Genomic DNA, 17,347 nt, shown 5'->3' on the forward strand with positions numbered 1-17,347 from the left:
CTGACTCCTGCCTTAAGGCAGATGGGATATTTCCCAGCTCTTTAGCCAGACAGGTGGCCCTTGGGTTAGGAGGAAGGCTCACCTGTGGTGATGATGTCCTCATGCTGTGAGCCATCCAGGCTGGCACGGCTGATCCTGTGCAGTGTGCTGTCAGACCAGTACACTTTTCCTGAGAAAGAAGGCTTGACTCAGCCCAGGTCCTGCCTGCCCACAGCAGCACCCACAACTGATTCAGAGCCTGAGACACCAGGGCAGTCAGAACCCTAGAGACCCTAACAGGGGAAATGGATGCAGGTAGGGGGATGTCATAGCAGGGCAGCTCTTGGCAAAGACAAGCAAGAACAGAAGGCAAAGGTGGAGAAAGAAAGGATAGTGATGGCTTTTGATTGGGCACAGAAATACAGATGAGAACAAGAGTCACACAGACCTTCCAGTGGGTCCACTCCAATGGCAATGGTGTTCTTCATGGTCATGTTGATGGGTACCACCACATCAGCAAAATAAGGGATGTCCAAGGAGACCATGCGAACATCAATCCTCCTGGCGAAGATGAGGAAACTATTCATGCCTGCCCAGGTAGAGAGAGAAGGAGGGAGGACAGTCACTCTAGCAGAGACACTAAGAAGATGTGGAGGCAGGCAGACTGAAGCCCAAGGCCTGATACTAGTGGTTTAGCGGTATGAGCCTAGGCAAATGACTGAAATTAGTTAAACCTGTTCTGTACGATGGGGATATTAAAAGGACAAGTACAAGAATGAAAAGAAATCGTGTACATACATAAAACACTGAGCATTAGACTTCACACATATGTATAAGTGGTGCTTCCTTTTTGGGTATTAGGAGAGCTTGAAAAAGGGGCCTCATATGGCCTAGGCTGGCCTTGACCTCACTTGAGGATGAAGAGAGTCTTCAACTCCTAGTTCTCCCAAGTGCTGGGATTACGGTTGTATACCACCCTGCCCGGCTCACCTCTTCATTTATTCTATGGAAGGAGGTGTGGCAAGATGACTCAGTGGGTGAAGGTGTTTGCTACTAGCCTGATGGCCTGAATTCAGTCTCCAGGACCCATATGATGGAAGGAGAAAACAGACTACCTCATGCTATCCTCTGACAGACAGACAGACAGACAGACAGACAGACAGACACACACACACACACACACACACACACACACACACACACACACACAGCTTAAGAAAAGAAGTAAAAGGGTCCCAGAAAGCTTCATTCACCAGCTGAGAGACGTTCAGATTCTTTATGCGGTTGGCCTCCAAGCCTTCCACACAGTAGCCTTAGGAGAGACCTTGATCCCTAACACCGGAGTAGCCAGGCCCTACTTCTGGGATCCTCCCATGAGAATGACACACAGGTCCTGTGCTTACAAAAGTGGCACATTTAAGGAAGAGAGGGTTCCCATGCATTGCAGATAGGACACATTTTTACATTTATTTTACCAAGTTTCTACAACAGGAGTATCCTGTCCTAAACAAATTATCATATTATAACTTTGCAACAGGTGAAACTATTGAGACAGGACAGTCTCTCTAATATCCAAGACGACTATGAGAAACAATGGGACCCAGTCTCCATCCTGCCTACCTGCTCCTTCCCCTAAAAACCCTCACTCTTCCACGAATTCTCTGACCATATCGGAGGATTCCTGCAGAGGAGGGACAGCCCCTTTCCACCCAAACAGGCCATGCTTTGACTCACCTGGCGAGCACGTCTTGCCATCAAGCAGCAGGTTGATACCTGTGGGGCAGGTACAGCTGAAGCCGTTTGGATTTGGGGACCTGAGACACAAATGGCTGCAGCCACCATTCTCCACAGCACACGGTGTTGTCACTGTATAGGGAGGGGGAGCTGTCAATGGGGCAGCAGCTAGGGAAGAAAAAAACTGAAGGAGAAGCCAGCAGCTGTTGATGGCTGCTTACCTGGAGGCCTCTGGCGGTGGAAGACATGGATGTCCATAAGATTCTCCAGGTTCTCCTGCAGTGTCTCCCGGTCTAGCCCAGTCAGCCGGTCAGCACTTTGTATGCTTTTGGTCTGCCAGTCAGTCCAATAGATGCGCTGTCCATATAGAGTCAGCCCGAAAGGGTGGGGGAGTTGACTTCCAATTAGTACCTGGAAGGCCCCAACACTTGTATCATGAAACAGTTAAGGGATCAGGCAAGAGCTTAGCAACTTCCTGTGATGTGGAACTTGTCTCTTTCAGCTCGTGTCTGCCAGAGTGTGTTAACACCTATCTAAGTGCTGTGTGACTACTGGAAAATTTCATTTACATATCTCCAGTGTATCTTAGCTCAAATCACAAAAGGAAAATTAGCAACTTTATAGTGAATACCACCTTGACCAAGCAATCAAAATAAATACCATAAGAAAGGGATTTTTCTGTTTTGAAAGTGGAAAGACTGGCCAGCAAGATGGTTCAGTGGGTAAAGGTGCTTGCCACCAAATATAGTGACCTGAGTTAAATCTCTGGACTTCACATGGTGGAAGGAGAGAATCGACTCCTACAAGCTGTCTTCTGACCTCCACACATGCACTGTACTGCACACAAACTAAGTAAACAGTTTTGTTTGAAATAGAAAGGTTAAGAAAGTCTGAGGAAGAAACAAGACTAGAGGATAAAGAGACAATGACCGTCAGCTGGGCATGTTGGTTCAGGCCTGTAGTCCCAGAACTGAGATGGGTCAGACAGGAGGGTTGCCCAAGTTTGAGGCCAGCTTGGGCTACATAGCAAGGCCCTGTCATAGCAAGACTACGGAGGCTGGGGTGGGGGTGGGGTCACTAAATGCAATGAGTGATTCTGGATTAGATATTGGAATAAAAGAGAAAAAAATTAAAATTATTAAAAGGCATTACTCTTCAGTTTCTTCAAGCTGGAAATGAACGTAAAGGGTATGGATTGCACAGTGATATTATGTCAACACTGTTTTTTTGTTTGTTTTTCAGTGTGTGTGATATCTATATGGGTACACGCCACGTTCCTGTGTGAAAGTCAGAGGAGAACCTCATGTGTACGTCTTTGCTTCCACTAGGGTCTCTCTCACGTTGTTTTTCTGCTGTGTATGCCAAGATAGCAGGCTTATGAGCTTCTGGGATTCATGTGTCTCTGCCTCCCATCTTCCCTTGGAAGTCCCAGGATAACAGACACTCATGCTACTCTGCACAGATTTTATGTGGACACTGGGATTTGAACTCGGGTCCTTATGCTTATATGGCTAATACTTTTAGTTCTGTGCTATCTCCAAGCTTAATTTTACCATATAAGATAAAAGGAAACTCTCTCTCTCTCTCTCTCTCTCTCTCTCTCTTTCTCTCTCTCTCTCTCTCTCTCTGTGTGTGTGTGTGTGTGTGTGTGTCTCTGTGTACGTCTAGCCCACAATCCACCCTAACTCCTAGTAGGCTTGAATCATCAACCAGCAGCCCTGTGTCCCCTGGAGCCATTCTTAAAGAAATAGCACCTGTAACATACTGGTCCCGTAACCTCTGGGTCCCCTTAGCTCCTGTTAGCTGCCAGCCAGAAAATGCTGTCCTAGAGGATTCCAGAGCAGAAGAAGATGCTTTGGTGGCACCTTTACCTTCCTCTTGCTGCCATCCAGCCCAGCAAATTCAATAGTCTTCATGCCGGCATCAGCCCAGTACAGCCGCTGGGACCCATAGTCAATAGCTAATCCGTTAGGCCACGTCAGATTCGAAGAGATGATGACTTGTCGGCTGGAGGCATCCATGCCAGCTCGTTCAATCTTGGGGCTTGCACCCCAGTCCGTCCAATACATGTACCTGGAGATGAGCAAAGGGGTTCTTAGACTTCAGTTAGTATCCAGGGTCGGGTCTCAGTGAGCTTCGCTGAGACTGCTTTGAGGCATATGTGAGGTCGAGCGGTCAATCCAGCATGGAAGAGATACTGATGAGGATGCAGGGTCCTCAAAGGCTTTTAGGGGCTCTGCTGCAAGAGTTACCCCAAGTCTGGACTCAGAGCTGTCCCTGAAGGCCTTATACCCTCCATCACTATTGAAAGGTACCAGAGTCTTGATAGATGAGCGGCCAAGGCTTAAGGAGTATGTAGCAGAGGAGGCTGCCTTGGGAGTGAAGAAGGAAGTGAGAGCCTGAACTCTGTGTGTACTGACTACCACGCCCAGCAAACATGTTCTCCTGACTACACGGGTTAAATAATTCTGACATGCGAGTTCACAGGATTCTATGTGACTGGAGAAGGGCACGGCAGGACTGTGTACCCCAGTGAGGAACCTGTAGAAGAGCAAGACTGTGTACCCCGGGGAGGAACCTGTGAAGGGTATTTAGTCAAACTGAAGTATAGTTTTTGGGGGGATGGGGTGGGGTTTTTGTTTGGTTTGGTTTTTGAGATAAGATCTCATATAGCCCAGGCTAGTCCTGAACTTGCTAAGTAGCCAAGGATAACCTTGCATTCCTGATCCTCTTGCTTCCACCTCCCACGTGCTAGGATTACAGGTACTTATCTGGTTCCAAAATGATATCACTTTTATAAAACCCAAACTGCCATTGCCACCACCACCACCAATATTTGTGGACAATTAGAGCAAAATATATTTCAGAAAATATGTCCTAAAGTGTTAACGATGATTATGCTGAAGGTAAGAATTTTGCTTTCTACAAATTTAATATTCTTTAATAATGAAATTGCTTTTATAAGCGAACAACAATAAAAAAATCTTTTAAAAGAAAATTAAAAACTTAAAAGGTTCTCTTGCCAGAGAGGAGACAGCGATTTCATACCCCTCTCTGCCCTTAGCACATTCACAGATCTGGCTGGCCCCTCTCCCTAATCTCCAGATACCGTCTTGTACCCAGTTCTTGGGGGAGTTGGGGCTGAGAAGGGACAGCACATACCCGCCCATGGGCTCTACCACGATGTCCCGAGGACGGTCAAGGTTCTCCCAGATGAGCACCGTCCTCATGCTGCCGTCCGTGTTAGCCACTTCGATCCGGTCTGTACCTACCAAGGGATAAGGGAAAAAAATTAATTCCGAGTTTGTTCACGCCTTCTCCCCCAACCCCTGCCTAGCACGGAGCTCTGTATTTGCTAAATGCTTGACAAGGATTTTTGTGGTGAACACACAATGGATATTTAGTGACTTAAACTATGAAAAAAAATTTCAAGGCAGTGATTAGTTTCACTCCTTAGAATAGCACAAGTTTCTTAACCTAGGAAGCCCACTCCATCCCGTGGTTCAAGGCAAGGATTCTCAGATCTCAGTGCACACAAAAATGAGAAGAGCTCATTAAAATATAGATTCCTGTAGCTGAATTGAAGGCTCAGGGGTGCTTGCTGTTCTTGCAAGGAACCCAGGTTCAGTTCCCAACACCCACATTGGGAGGCTCAAGACTGCCTGTGACTCCAGTTCCAGGGGATCTGACACCTTGTCTGGCTTCCATGGGCACCTGCACATATCTGGTCTACATACACACACTCAGGCACACACGTACACATAAACAGATCTTTAAAGATTCTTCCAATTAACTCCTCAAGATTTTGAGTAAGTCGGGGGTCCAGGATTTAAATTTCTGACAACTTCCCAGGACATGCAGATGTTGTTGTTCTAGAAACACTTTGAAGAACACTAGTTTAGGGGTATTCTTTTTTTTTCTCCCAAGCCTCTACCCCACTAAGACTCATAGAAAAATGCCTATTTTGTCTGGACATTCATGGAAAAATAAAGACAGGTTATAAGCTGTCCAAGATTCCTCAGAACATTTACAAGCACCAAGTATAGCACAAAGAAGTTGCACTTAGATAAGTACTAAAGACTAATATGTATACTCAGACGATTCAAGAAAGCCAGGCCATGGCTCTCTATACATACCTGCATCTGTCCAGTAGAGCTTGTTGGTGACCCAATCAATTGCCAGGCCAGCAGGGCTCTCCAAACTGGTATCTACTACCACCTGGGCAGGAAGCAAAGTTGTATCACTCTCTGGACTCCCATTGCAACTCTGGAGCCCAAATTCCACCAACTGCAAGGAATGGGAAAACACTTCCCCTCCTGGAGGGACTGGATCTATGCAGCCCTACCTCCTGTCCGGTTCCATCCCACTTGGCCCTGCTGATGGTATCAGTGCTGACATCTGTCCAGTACACGTGGTCATCTCGGGAGTCCCAGTCAAGGGCCACAGCACTGCGCACGTCAGCCAGTGGGATGACATCGTCGGACAGGTCCTCTGTGTCGAAGCTGATCCGACGGATGTCCATCCTTCGGGCAAAAAGCAGGAACTTGTCAAGACCTGATCAAAGGCCGAAAGGGGTCTCCTTTTAATGTTCTAAATCCAGTAATGGTGACAGACACAGATGCTCGCCTGTGTGACACCTGGTTCAATCACACTTCCTGAGATCTGCTGCCTGCCCTTTGCCCCCTACTCTTCATACTGCAGGTGTCCTGAAGCACAGCACAGCCCATCCTCGTGGGATCAGACTTTACAGTCCAGTGGGAACAGAGTTTACCCCACTGCTTAGGTGTCTATCAGTTTCATTTGAACCGTTCTCTCTGAGTTCTCTTGAGCAGTTCCAGCGCTGTCACTGGACCACTGCCTACTCTCAGTTTACTTCTGAGACTTTTATCCTATTTCAGGTCTTCTGGGTTTTTGCTTCCCTAAGATAGGGTCTTACCCAGGTTCTTTTCAAACTCCATCCTCCTGCCTCAGTCTCTTAAGTACTGCGATTACAGACATGCTACGGGGCTAAAGTTTCTGCTTCTATTCTATCGTCTAGAATGAATCTTCCATCTGCTGTTCTCTTCACAGATTAGCCAATAATGACTGCTTACTAAGCTCCTTCCTTGCCAGGCCCTAGGCTTTGTGTTTAGAAAGGCTGAATGCCTCGTATAGACACACAATGTCGTTTTACTCGCCATGAAGAAAAATAAAATTACAAACCTCACAAGACAATGAATGGACCTGAAATGTATTACATTATTAAGTGAGGTGACCCAGACTCAAAAAGTTAAAACAAGAAAACACATTCTTTCTCATATGTGGATCCTAACTGGCAATGTTAAACACATGTGTAAGTGGCTATGAATGAGGGCATAGGCTATGAACTTAGATAGGAGATCACAAGGGGGAAATGCTGTTGAGAAAAGGGGGAGTCAAAGGGCATGTGACCTCAGAGCAGAAAGGAGGCCAAGAGAAGTATAAGGGTATGGGGGCGGGGGCTCTTGTGCAGGGAATGGGCAAGAAGTCAGAAGGAGAAACAGCAAAACCAAATTTTGTTTGCAAAATGCCATAATAAAGCCTCATTCTTTTGTATGCTAAAAAGAAAGAAAAAAAAAGGAAAAAGAAAAACCAAGGTCAGTCTTCATACCAATGCTTTGTGGTACATGTTATTCTTGCTCCCGTTTTCAGAAGAGCATCTGAGGCTAACAGAGATCGGGGAACATGCTCAGGGTTCAATGGCTGTGGACCAGAAGTGGGGCTCAGGCCTGTTCCAGAGGGAGCTTTGTCCACTGTTCTCCACAACAGCCCATCCTCTGGCCTCCTCTGGCTTGTCTGAATATTTTTTTCCGGTACAGTTAGCCTTAGCTATGTTCAGAGAATTGTTTCTAAGACCCCCACAGATACTCAATTCACAGATACTCCAGGCCCTTATATAAAACAGGGCAGTATTTTCATATAGCCTGTGTACATCTTATATGATCTAAGTTATCTCTGGATTACTTGTAATCTATATCTATATACCTAATGTAAGTTTGCTTGACACTAAGGGTTGGATATATAATATAATTAGAAAGGATACAGTTATCCTTTCCCTTTTCAGAATTATATATGTAAGCCTTTAATCCCAGCACTTGGAAAGCAGAGGCAGACAGGTCTCTAAATTCAAAACCAGCCTGGTCTACAGAGCAAGTTCCAAGACAGACAAAACTATACTTGTTCACAGGTTACAGAGAAACCCTGTCTCGAAAAACAGGAGTGTTTGCCTGCATGCATTTATGTGTACCATGTGTATGCCTCCAGCCCTTGAAGACCAGAGAATGTCATCAGAGCCCTTGGAACCAGAGTTGCAGGCAGTTGTGAACTACTGTGTGGAAAATGGAAACTGAATCTGGAGTCTCTGAAAGAGCAGCTGAGCCATCTCTTCAGTGACTCTAATTTATTCCTGAGACAATAATGACTAAATGAGCTGATACATCCCAACAAGATAGCTCACCTGCCGCTACACCTAGCGATCTGAGTCCCATCTCTGGGACTCACAGGATTAAAGAAGAAAACTCTCATAAGTTGTCCTCTGATCTCATACGCACACACAGCCACATAGTGTAACTTATTAAAGGGTAATACATCTTTAGTACAGACACAATTTTAAAATTTCCATCCACAGTTGATTAAATCCACAGACAATAAAACACACAAATATGAAAACCTATGTATTTCTCTACTCAGGAAGGAGCTTTCTGCCTAACTTTACCAAATCCCTCTTCTAAGCTTTACAAATCTTTGAGAGAATGTGCCTGGAAGCATTTTTGCATCTAAAATTACAGAAGTAGATAGGCACAAGAAGGCTAGCAGTGTTGGTCACGCCTTCAATCCCAGCACTCAGGAGGCAGAGGCAGAGGCAGGCGGAGCTCTGAGTCTGTGGTCAGCCTGGTCTGCAGAGTGAGTTCCAGGACAGCCAGGATTACCCAGAGAAACCCTGTCTCAGAAAACAAAACAAGGGCTGGAGAGATGGCTCAGTGGTTAAGAGCACTGACTGCTCTTCCAGAGGTCCTGAGTTCAATTCCCAGCAACCACATGGTGGCTCACAACCATCTGTAATGTGATCTGATGCCCTCTTCTGGTGTGTCTGAAGACAGCTACAGTGTACTCACAATAAAATAAATAAATCTTTAAAAAAAAAAAAAAGAAAAAGAAAACAAAACAAAGCAAACAAAAAGAATGCCCAGGAGAAAACACACTGTATGAAACTAGTTCTCAGTGTGTATCTGAATGAAACCTCAGAATGTTTTCCCCACCCACTGTCTGGAAAGGGTGCAAAGAATCTGATTCTTGCCTCTATGTGTGTGATTGTGTGTGTGTGTGTGATTGTGTGTGTGTGTGTGAAATTGTGTACATGTGGAAGTCAGGCAGGTTCTTCTACATCTTCACCTTATTATTATTCATTTTGAGACAAGTTCTCTCAGTGAATCCAAACCTCACTGTTCTGATTGGCTAGACTGGCAGGCCTGTGAGCTTCAGGGATCTCTGCCTGTCTCCACACGCACCCGGCTCTGGGGTGACAGATAGACACTACCACCACTACCACACCCTAGCCCCTCAAATTCGATTTTAATTAGATTTAAGAGAGCCAGTGGATTATACAGCAGTAAGGATACATACTGAATTAATTGCTGGTCATGTCCTATGCCTGATCAGTTCCTCTCTGGACTAGCCTTAGATAAAGTCACCTGTGTGCTGACTTTGCAAGGTAAAATTGCCTTGCAGGAGCTCCAAGGAACCAAAGCAGGGACTGTGGGAGAGACCAGGGAGTCCTATCATCTTTAACTTGGTGGTCGTAGATCATCACCTGGGATCCCAGTTGCTCTGTTCTAACAACACAAAGTCTTCTATGGATCAGGCTAAAGGTACAGAAGTTGGAAACCATTGCCCTGCTTTCTAGAGGGACTGGATCCTCTTTCTGCCTAGACAGAAGGCATCCTGCCTGGTGAGGTGAAAGCTAAGCCCTGCTGCAGGTGTTTGTACACTGAATGATGTCACTAAGTCTCCAGCTACCACCACTGGCTATTGGTCCTCAGCTTTGATTTGGAAGCCCTCAGTCTCTAAAGTCTGTCATGGGCTCCTTGAGGAATCTGGCTGTCCCTGCCTGACAAGCAATCCTTCCAACTCCTTTCACTATTCCTTCCAACAGTCTTCACAAGGCACCTCTTCTGAGGCTGGTGTCCCAAACCCACTTACTCTGAGCACAGGCGTGGCTGTTGATCTTTCGGAAGCCAGTGGGGCAGGCACAGGTGTAGTTCTGGCCACTGGGTAGACACAGGTGAGTGCAACCTCCATTGTTGTCCCCACAGCGGTTTTTCCCTGCTCAAAGAGCCCAGAGCAAGATGATCAGGAGAAATGAAGAGTTTACAAAGGTAGACCCCACCAGGTCAAAGGGATGGAGGGCTGGGATCTCTTCAAATAAGAACTCTGTCGTATTAATTTTGACATCTGTTTCCAGATGGGAGCACAATGAGTACCTGACACACAGGAGAGATAGTCTTTCTGTAAATGTTTGCATTATATTGAAAGCGAAAAGCCAGATACTACCCAAAATGTCCAGCAGAGGGAGCAAGTAGCCCATGTTAATGCCAGCTCTGGACTTCCCTGACTAGAATTAATAGTATCTATAACAAGTGCAAGGCAGATTCTCAAGAGGCACCAGCTGCCACATCACCGGTGGCAAATCTAGCTCACTTGATGAGACTTTTTTTTTTACCTGCAGGCTGGCGCTGGGGATGCAAGGTATGAATGTCCATAGGAAAGTGGAGCTTGTTGCGAATGATCTCCTGATTCTTCCCAGTAAACTTGTTGGCACTATTGATGCTCTTGGTGTGCCAGTCTGTCCAATACAAGCTGTCTTCAAACACTGTGATGGCAAAGGGATGTGGGAGGCCTGGAGACAGTCCAAAAAGACCTTAGTCCAGACATGGCCTGCCATGGCCCCGGAGCCCAGACCTGGCAGCTACACAAATCTCATCCTCTGCCAAGGCTCCTGGGGGTAGCACTGGGGAAGGAGCAGAGAGATGAAAGACAGCACATCAAAGACCTCACCCTGGCTAATGACAGCCTTGCGGTGACTCCCATCTAGATTGGCCCTCTCGATGACGTGGTGCTTAGCATCCACCCAGTACATGCGGCGTCCAGCATAGTCGATGGTGAGGCCGTTGGGCCAGAAAAGATGAGTGTCAGCAATGATGCGACGTCCAGAGCCATCCATGCTGGAGGCCTCAATGCGAGGGGTGTTGCCCCAGTCTGTCCAATAAATGGTTCTAGGAAGAAGGGAAGTCAAGAAACGGATGGTGAAGGATCAGTGAGCGACAGCCAGAGTAATAACCAGAGATGGCTTTACATGTCAGATTCCACCGGTTTGCCTGGAAAGCATTTTGTTTATTTATTTGTTTATATTTGTTTGTTAGTTTATTGTCTATCTATCTATCTATCTATCTATCTATCTATCTATCTATCTATCTTTGAGGCAGGGTCTCACTATATAGCCTTGACTGGCCCCAACTCAGATCCACCTGCTTCACTGAGTACTAGGATTAAAGGCATATGTCACCATGCCCAGCTTTGAAAGATGCTTTTTTTTTTTTTTAAATTTACTCATTTTAAATGCTTCTTTCTCCTCAGTGTCTGAAGACTGAACCCAATTAATTAAATCCAGAACCTAACGCTAGGCAATTGTTTTATCAGAGCTCTATCACCATCTCTATAGGATAATTTTGTAAATATCTGGATTGAAGTGTCGTGAGACAGGGCATTTGTTCACTGGAGTCTTTTTTAAGCATCTGCTATGGAATGGGTAGAAGTGGCACTAGAAATGGAGAGGTGGACAGAACAGACGACAATCCTCGTGCCTGTGAAGACGACGAGAGCGAGCGCGGTGTATACGCGGGACACATGGGCTCTTCCTTCTCAGTCTCTTCTGCTGCCTCACGTGTTGGATGCCCCCTCTCCCACATACCATATTTCTCCAACAATTGGCATCTAATTGCAGGATCTTACAAGTCATCCTCTCAATTGGTGGCGTGGAATGTATACAAGCCAGAGGCTAAGAATTTCCATTTCAAGAGACTTCAATGCAGGAGACTTGTCTATTAATTTTTAAAATTATTTCAAATTAATGATATTAATTACCTCAACTACTGGCTGCTTTAAATTAATAATAATTTTTAATTAGCTCCACTCTATGGGCTAATAAAAAATACTACACGGTTCAAACTTACCTAATTTGTATATTTCATTCCCTTTAAAATGCTTCATTATTTTACCTTAGGACACCTGTAGGAGCAGTTATATCTTTATTTTGATCAGGGTCTCAGTAGCTGAAGATGAGCTTGGATTCCCAATCATTCTGCTGTCACCTCTCAAATATGTCTATTTTTATGTTTGTTTTATATATGTGTTTGTTTTTAATTTGCCAATTAAGAAATAAATAAAGGGGGAGTTGGAGAGATAACTCAGCGGTTAAAAGCACTGACTGCTTTTCCAGAGGTCCTGAGTTCAATTCACAGCAACCACATGGTGGCTCACAACCATCTGTAATGGGATCTGATGTCCTCTTCTGGTGTGTCTGAAGGGTATACTCACATACATTCCAAAAAAGAAAAGAAAAAGAAGGAAAGGAAGAAAAGAAGGAAGGAAGGGAGGGAGGGAGGGAGGGAGGGAGGGAGGAAGGAAGGAAGGAAGGAAGGAAGAAAGGAAGGAAGGAAGGGGGAAAGGAAGGAACATTAGAGGGGCTGATTAAGCCAAGGATCCTCTGCCACATACTACAGACCCAGGACGCAAGGGCATCTGGGTACAGAGTTTATATTGCCAACATTGCTCTGAGGATGACCCACAAAGCCTGGCCCAGAGGCCTGAGAACAATCCCTGCCCACTGCAGGAGGGACTTGGAAATCTGAGACACCTACTCACCCTTCCATGGGGTGCAAAGCAATGGCCCTGGGCTTCTCCAGGCTCTGCCACAGCAGCACCTTCCGGTGGGCCCCATCCAGATTAGCCACCTCAATCCTCGAAGTCCCGGAGTCAGTCCAGTAGAGCTTGTCATGGACCCAATCCACAGCCAGGCCCCCTGGTGAGAAGAGTAAAGGGAAGAGTGTTAAGAATTCACCCTAGGTAGTCTGTATGCCAGAAACAAGAGCAAACTCTTACAAGAAGTTGCTTCTGAGGCTTGGACCTTGTTGTAACTATTTAACACACATCATCTCTGTGAGCTAGGTACTGAGCTTCCCACAGAGTGGGAAGAGAAGTCAAGCAGTTGATCGGGGTCATGCACTTCATCTACATATAGCTGGGGATGACCTGGAGTTCCTGATGCCCAGGTGCTGGGGATGGAACTCAGTGCCTTTCACAGGTAGGCAAGTGCTATGCTACTGAGTTTTAACTCCAGTCCTGGATTCTAACTTCCTAGTCACTTAATAACCTGCTTGTAGGATAGCTTGAGGCCACCAAACCCACTATTGCTTTTTGTTTGTTGAGATGGGGGTCTCATGTATCTCAGCCTGGCTTTAGACTGGAATGACCTTGAACTCTGATCTTTCTGCCTCTACCTCTTCAGATTACAGGCGTCATCGTCTCTGCTTTATGCAGTGCTTGGGGAGCAAACGTAGAGCTTTGTGTTTATGCTAAGCAAGCACTCTACCAACCGAGCAGCATTTTAAACTCTACAGTTGGTTCCTATCTGAGAACTCTACCCAGGATTTCATTGGAAATAGGCATCCTGCTTTGTGCAGTTTGTAAACACTGGCCTGTCCCTCTCCACTCAGGGCCTTGTTTTCCTACCTGGGCTTTCTAGCCCAGTAGACACCACCTCCTCCACATTGCTGCCATTAAGGTTGGCACGGAGGATGCGGTCCAGGGTGACATCAGACCAGAAGACTAGCTCCCGCCGGTGATGAAAGTCAAGGGCGATGGCGTTCTCCAGGTTGTTCAGTAGCAGCGTGTATTCGGAGCGGTGCGGGAGCACCTGCCGGATGTCGATACGGTTGGCAAACAGTAGCACAGGTTCTGGCCCTGGACACAGCATAGAAACAGGACCTTACTGGGCTTCAGAGCTGCTGGATACCCATCACATGCATCCCCTGGCCCTCAACTGATAGCTGGGGCTCTTTGCCCACTAGAGCATGTCCCAAGCTGCTGACATCTGTTCTAGAAGACTAGAATCCTTTCTAATCCCAACCCAATCGCCTTTCACTTGGTGCCCAGATTGCAACTTGCAAAAAAATGAATCTATGTCTTAGCAAATCCCTCAGCTCTAACACCTGGCTTTTGTCTGGTCAGCCCACCCAGCCAAGTGCCCACACTCCTTACCCAGAGCCTTGCAGCTGCGCCGATCGGGTCGTAGCTCGTAACCTGCTTCACACCAGCACTGGAAAGCCCCTTCACTGTTTGTGCAGCCCTGGCTGCAGTACCCCTCCTCAGCACATTCATTCACATCTGTGAATACCAGGCATGGTGACACAGCCTGCCTACTGCCGTCTTCCCACGCCAAATCACTCCTAAGCCACCCAGTTGTTTTCTTGGTCATATCTCCATATCCCCATCCACTGCCTCAGCCTGGTGGGAAACTGTGTAACAAGTGGTTTGGGGCTTTGAGGTCATGGAGTCTCAGATTTCAAACCCCAACTGCTTACTAGCTGTGTGGCTTTGGGTAAAATTACTTATACTTTCTGAACGTTCATTTCCCTATCTGCAAAATGAGAGAAATGATCCCCACTTCCCAGGGTTAGTGCAATGATGAGTCGAGGTCACACCTATCTGATATGTCACCCAGCTTCCTATATGTTGCTCCCCCTAGCATCCTGACTCCCCCCACACACACACCTCCTCCCCCGGTGCAGGCCCCAGCTCACCCTGGCATGTTCTCCCATCCTCTGTGAGCCGGTAGCCTGTGTGGCAGGTACACTGCACTGCCCCTCGCACCATCTGACACTTCTGGGCACAGCCACCATTGTTAACATTGCAGTTCTCCTCACCCGTCCGGGGCCCTGTGCCAGCCAAGCCAGAGTTGGGAGCAGAGCCCAGAATCCACCCCCGTCCAGCCAACTTGGCATTCTACCTGGACCACGAAGAACAGCTCCCAAAAACTGCAAGAGTCCCAAGGGAGGCCTCCCTTTGAACCCTATGGGTGGGGCTCAGCCACAAACCACGGGCCAGGCCCACACACTAGAGACACTCACGACAGTTCTGCTGTGGACTTTCGTCACTGCTGTCACCGCAGTCATTGACCCCGTTGCACAGCTTCCTCTGTCCAATACAACGCCCGTTCCAACACAGGAACTGGTCAGAGGCGCACTGGGGGCTTCCTAGAAAGAGAGGGAGGAGGGGAGGGCCAGGTCATAGCAGGGCAGGGCTCGAGTCCACAAGGGACAGGAGTCTGTCATTTTCTAGGGTAAACGGGAGCCAGCTGAGAGTCAAGGTGGGAGGGATGGGGTCCAAGGCAGGAAACAGCTCAGACAAGGCTGGTGGAGTTGTCTGAGTTTCTTTTCTCCCTGGGATTCCACAGTGGATGAGCGATTGGGACAGAGTCAAAGAGTATACCCTCATAGTGAGAACCAGGTTTAGCTGGTTGGGGAGGGGAGGGACAGGCGCAGAGACTGCCAGTCCTTCCTGCAGAGTGGAAGTAGACACAAGGGCTGCTGGCTGGAGAGCAGCCCTTCCTCCCAAGGCCAGAGTGAAAGTGAGAATTTGAGCAGCTGCGAAGACTCACAGCCTTGACTTTTTGTTCAAGAATCGTACACAGGTCAACAATGCATCTGGATTGTGCATGTGCATGTGTGTATGTGTGTGATGTGTCATATGGATGTGTGGCACACACATGTGACTATGTATATGGGTATGTGTGTGTGCAGAGCCCAGAAGATGGCATCTGATAACTTTCTCTATTGTCCATTCTCTGTCTTATTGCCTTGAGACAAGGTTTCTCATTGAATCAGGAGCCAGCCAGCCATTTTGGTGAGGCTGGCTGGTTAGTGTGCTTGTGGGATGTGACTTTCTCTTCCTCTCAGGGTTGGTGTTACAGGCATTCACAGCCATGCCTAACTTTTTAACTTGGGTGCAAGGGATTTGAACTTGGATTCTTGTGCTCGCATAGCAAGTGCTTTTACCCACTGAGCTATCTCCCCTGCTCCCACACCTGGATCTGACTCCACCTGGGAAGGACAGGGAGAGTCCAGGCCAACGAAGACTAGGAGTGAAGCATCACCTCTGGCTGGCTGAGACAGCAATGCTTCCTTTGCTTCTCTCCCTCCCACTCCCAAAGTTAGGGTAAGGCTGGGGACACCGCTGGGGACTCCACCTGTGTTCTCACAGTTTTCTTCATCACTGTTGTCTGCACAGTCATCCTCCCCATCACAACGCCAGGACAGACGGACGCAGCGGCCTGACCGACAGCGAAACTGTTCAGCTGTGCACATGGAGGTAGCTGGACAGAGCAAAGACCTAATGAAAGACTGGTCTTCCGACTCCAGCCTGAAATTCTCTGCCACCCAAAGTACACAGGCTATTCTTCTTGACAGTGGTATCACAGAAGGTATCTTTTAATGAACCAGGTGACCCTTCCTCAGAGCACCTTACTACCACCTGTTAGAAAACTGCCATGATGCGTCTATAAGTCTACAGACTGCTAGACGACTGGTATCCCTTTGGATATAGTGCCTCTGTGCAATATACAACCACACAACTGTATAGCTGTTTAATATGTCTCCATGCTCTATCTGCCCCCAAACCCTTCTCCTTAGTCCCCTATGCCTTTGATGCTATCCCCAACTCACTGCAGTTGCGTTCATCAGACTGGTCATCACAGTCTGCGTCGCCATCACAGCGCCAGCCTGCGTTGATGCACAGGCCACTGTCACACATGAATTCCCCAGAGCGGCAGGGCTGGTGGGAAGCTGGGAAAACAAAGGTCTTCTGTCTCTAGCCAGCCTGTGCACACAGCACCTCATGGAAGAGCAGAAAGTCCCAAGTCCCATCTCCTGCCCCTCCCAACACTCCAGCTCCTCCCCAGAGGGACTGTGGAATTCAGACACTGCTCCCCTAAGCGCCTGCCCCAGCTGGCACCTGTGCCCTGCCACCAGGGAAGCTCCGCCAGTCTGGCCCCCCCTCCTCCGAGCTTGCCAGAGCACTCACAGCAGTCAGACTCGTCTGACCAGTCGCCGCAGTCGTCATCTCCATCACAGTGGTAGATGTCAAGGATGCAGCGGCCATAGGCACACTGGAACTCCTCCAGGTTGCAAGGAGGAGAGGGTACTGCTGAGGCTGGAAGGGAAAGCAGCCCTCAGACCTCAGTGACTAGGGACAAGAGGCCTGATTCCAGACCGGGGCAAGGTGTCTTCCTCCAGAATGCCACAACTGGGTTTCATTTGTGATGACACCACAGACTTCTACACACTAGTGGACCAGAGGGAGTCAGCCCTCCATAACTACAGCTACCTGAGCTTGGGGGCTCATGTACCTCAGGCTGGCCTCAAACCCGATCCATAGCCAGAGAGAACCTTAAAATCTTGATCCTTCTGCCTCTACCTCCTGTGTGTAGGATTACATTCAGGTATATGCCACTATTTCTGCCTGGTTTGGGCAGTGCTAAGGATAGATACCAGGGCTTCATAAA

At 47.6% G+C, this 17,347-nt stretch overlaps 1 protein-coding gene across 1 annotated transcript in view; it reads right to left on the bottom strand.

Annotated features, from left to right (window-relative positions):
• Lrp4 (LDL receptor related protein 4) overlaps positions 1-17,347 on the bottom strand; it is a 54,554-nt gene that overhangs the window by 18,792 nt on the left and 18,415 nt on the right. Inside the window, 19 exon segments of the mRNA XM_028778568.1 lie at positions 83-169; positions 428-568; positions 1,714-1,845; positions 1,935-2,124; positions 3,585-3,786; positions 4,876-4,981; positions 5,850-5,931; positions 6,059-6,267; positions 9,931-10,053; positions 10,451-10,627; positions 10,786-11,003; positions 12,652-12,808; positions 13,519-13,749; positions 14,047-14,172; positions 14,589-14,723; positions 14,916-15,041; positions 16,034-16,159; positions 16,509-16,628; positions 16,867-16,995. Coding sequence (XP_028634401.1) covers positions 83-169; positions 428-568; positions 1,714-1,845; positions 1,935-2,124; positions 3,585-3,786; positions 4,876-4,981; positions 5,850-5,931; positions 6,059-6,267; positions 9,931-10,053; positions 10,451-10,627; positions 10,786-11,003; positions 12,652-12,808; positions 13,519-13,749; positions 14,047-14,172; positions 14,589-14,723; positions 14,916-15,041; positions 16,034-16,159; positions 16,509-16,628; positions 16,867-16,995 — 2,817 coding nt within the window.

The sequence above is a fragment of the Grammomys surdaster genome, unplaced genomic scaffold (assembly GCF_004785775.1).
Source record: "Grammomys surdaster isolate TR1022 unplaced genomic scaffold, NIH_TR_1.0 338, whole genome shotgun sequence".
Lineage (NCBI taxonomy): Eukaryota > Metazoa > Chordata > Mammalia > Rodentia > Muridae > Grammomys > Grammomys surdaster.